The sequence below is a fragment of the Spodoptera frugiperda genome, chromosome 10, assembly GCF_023101765.2.
Source record: "Spodoptera frugiperda isolate SF20-4 chromosome 10, AGI-APGP_CSIRO_Sfru_2.0, whole genome shotgun sequence".
NCBI classification, from domain to species: domain Eukaryota; kingdom Metazoa; phylum Arthropoda; class Insecta; order Lepidoptera; family Noctuidae; genus Spodoptera; species Spodoptera frugiperda.
The window spans coordinates 5,568,145-5,570,551 of NC_064221.1; the positions used below are offsets into that span (position 1 = coordinate 5,568,145).

General features: G+C 39.8%; 1 protein-coding gene across 1 annotated transcript; it reads left to right on the forward strand.

Moving 5' to 3' along the window:
- The first annotated feature begins 396 nt into the window (after nucleotides 1–396).
- Nucleotides 397–2,000, forward strand: LOC118277480 (protein lethal(2)essential for life-like). Its single transcript, XM_035596301.2, has 3 exons — nucleotides 397–578; nucleotides 1,086–1,263; nucleotides 1,733–2,000. Exons 1-3 carry the CDS (start codon nucleotides 412–414, stop codon nucleotides 1,946–1,948), a joined length of 561 nt encoding a protein of 186 aa, XP_035452194.2. The 5' UTR covers nucleotides 397–411; the 3' UTR covers nucleotides 1,949–2,000.
- Nucleotides 2,001–2,407: the final 407 nt, after the last annotated feature.

Here is a 2,407-nt window from a genome sequence, read left to right on the forward strand (position 1 = left end):
CCATGGCAGCAGGGGTGATTGTCAATCTGTCCGCACGCCCCCCACGCCACGCCTAAATACCACATCTCAAGGGGAACGTTAACTTATCTGGCAACACTGACATTTCGAGATGGTGAAAGGTTAATTGGCTTTTTATTATTATCTGTGACAATTTTATTTTCGCGCTCTTTTTTTCATCTGTGCAAGATTAATGGCGGCCATTTTGAGACAGCGAACGTTTTCTCTAATGAGTTTTTCTTTGTAAAGGTTAGATAACAGATGTGATGGATGCTTTTTACTGCTTAAATAGAAGAATAGAAGACTAAAAAAACTGTCACTACACAACCATTCATCCGTCAAAATAAATTGCAGAAAAAAATCACAAACTTTTGGCTTAATTATCTAAATTTTCCGTTAGACAAACTAACAAATATGGCCTCAAGACAGTCAAAAGACTCACCTGAGAATCAAGAGCGATGTTTAGTAAAAGTTCCCGTACAGCTGACAGATTTATCCATCTTTGACAACACCTACGCTTACATGAAGGAAAGGTTCACCGAGGAAATGAGACGCATTGAACAGCAGATGAATAAATTCAGGTAATTATGGGCATCGTCATCCATCCCTATAAAATATCATTACTAGTACCCCTTCCATGATTTTTTTTTACATTTAATGGCTCAACGTTTGGCCGCTATCTCATATGATGGATATCAATGTTTGTGGATATCTTACCGATTAGTCGACTGGGGGATTACACATTGTGCTCTTTGATACACCCGACCCTTTAAAATACAAGAAGAGAGCGTATTCCTTTTTAAGAGGCCAGCAACGCACCTGTGCCTCCTCTGGTATTGCGGGTGTCCATGGGCGGCATTGATCGCTTACCATCAGGTGACCCTTCTGCTCGTTTAGCCTATATTCCATAAAAAAGCCATCTGCAACTCGACTGTCAAGCATGGTTATCGTAAGCCCCTCTTATGTAGAGGAGGCTCATTGTCCAGCAATGGCCAATCGCGGGCCGTTGATGATCACTGCACCTATCTATCTAGCCATCTTATGATAATGAAATAAATTATGGTTATAATGTAATATTGTACTTTCAGCACGGATCTGACAAAGTTTTATAGTCAGGCTACCACGGTCCACACAAATCTTGTGCAGCAGAATGACAAAATGTTCACCAACTGGGATATGCTTACTAATTCCCCCCTCGTACAGGGGGAGGGGGAGGATAAGAAGTTGAAGCTACAGTTCGATGTCAGCCAATTTGATCCGACAGAGGTAAGTTTAATCAATATTTTTAATTAAGTCAGCGAAACAGCAATGTTTATTAATGCGGATTTCTGTGAGGCCGTAGTATCACTCCGGTCAAGCCTGCCCATTCATGGTTCTCAGGTGAAAAGTGAATAAAAATGAATTCTACATTAAATATATGTCATTTTAATGCCTGATTCGGTCCTTTATACTACCAATACAATAGATTTTTAGTTTTCATTTCGCTTATAGATGTATATTTTAGCATATAGTATGCAGCACCACCATCCAAATCGCAATTAAATGCTCATGCAGCAGAGGAGCAACATAAAAACACACACACAACATGCAATATATACTCGACATATGTTTCGCTCCTCCACGGAGCATCTTCATGAGTTGACTCGGCGACTCCCGCAACTAAAAATCTATCGTATTGTTAGTGTAGCATGGATTTCCTCAAACGCCTGATTCTATTCTATTCGGTCATTTTCAGATAACTGTAAAAGTGACAGACGATATGCTAGTCGTCTCAGCGAACCATGAGGAGAAGACCAGTGATTCCATGGTCTACCGAGGGTATAACAGGGAGTTCAAGCTGCCTCCGGGAACAGACCCTGGGCAGGTGGTGTCCTCACTGTCTCGAGACGGGGTCCTCACGGTACAGGCACCACTACCGTACATATTGCCGGCCCAAGACAGCGTAGATTGAAAGCTGATTATACATACCTATAATAGAACAATATACTGGGTAAATTTTTATATTCAAGTGTTTTTTTTTTATAGGTATCTGATTTAATGTTTTCATTCCTGAATATTTGGTATAGTGCAACTGTTTAATCAGTTTAATAGTAAGTTCAGGGCGCTTATTCTTGAAACTAATCCCAATGTCAATGCAATATAAACTAATAAAATCTCAATATTATATAGCAGCATTACGTGCCGTAATGTGCACCTCTGCCTATTCCTTCGGGGATAATAAGCGTGATGTTGATTTTAAAATCTCAATAATCAAGAATCAGAAATAACATTTTATTCAATTTTTGTTTGTCTATTATTCTGGCAAGTTTCTGAAATGGCTGGACCAATTTTGACGGGACTTTTATTGCCAGATAATTGTGCTAAGGAGTGCGCTGATGAGGTTGCGGAAAAAAAGCCATAATCCACGAGA

What these genes read in the sequence shown, in the direction of transcription:
- LOC118277480 (XM_035596301.2), top strand. Translation starts at nt 412, where the DNA reads ATGGCCTCAAGACAGTCAAAAGACTCACCTGAGAATCAAGAGCGATGT. An exon ending in CAGCAGATGAATAAATTCAG is followed by an intron (nt 579 to 1,085) that starts GTAATTATGGGC and finishes TTGTACTTTCAG; the next exon opens with CACGGATCTGACAAAGTTTT. An exon ending in GCCAATTTGATCCGACAGAG is followed by an intron (nt 1,264 to 1,732) that starts GTAAGTTTAATC and finishes GGTCATTTTCAG; the next exon opens with ATAACTGTAAAAGTGACAGA.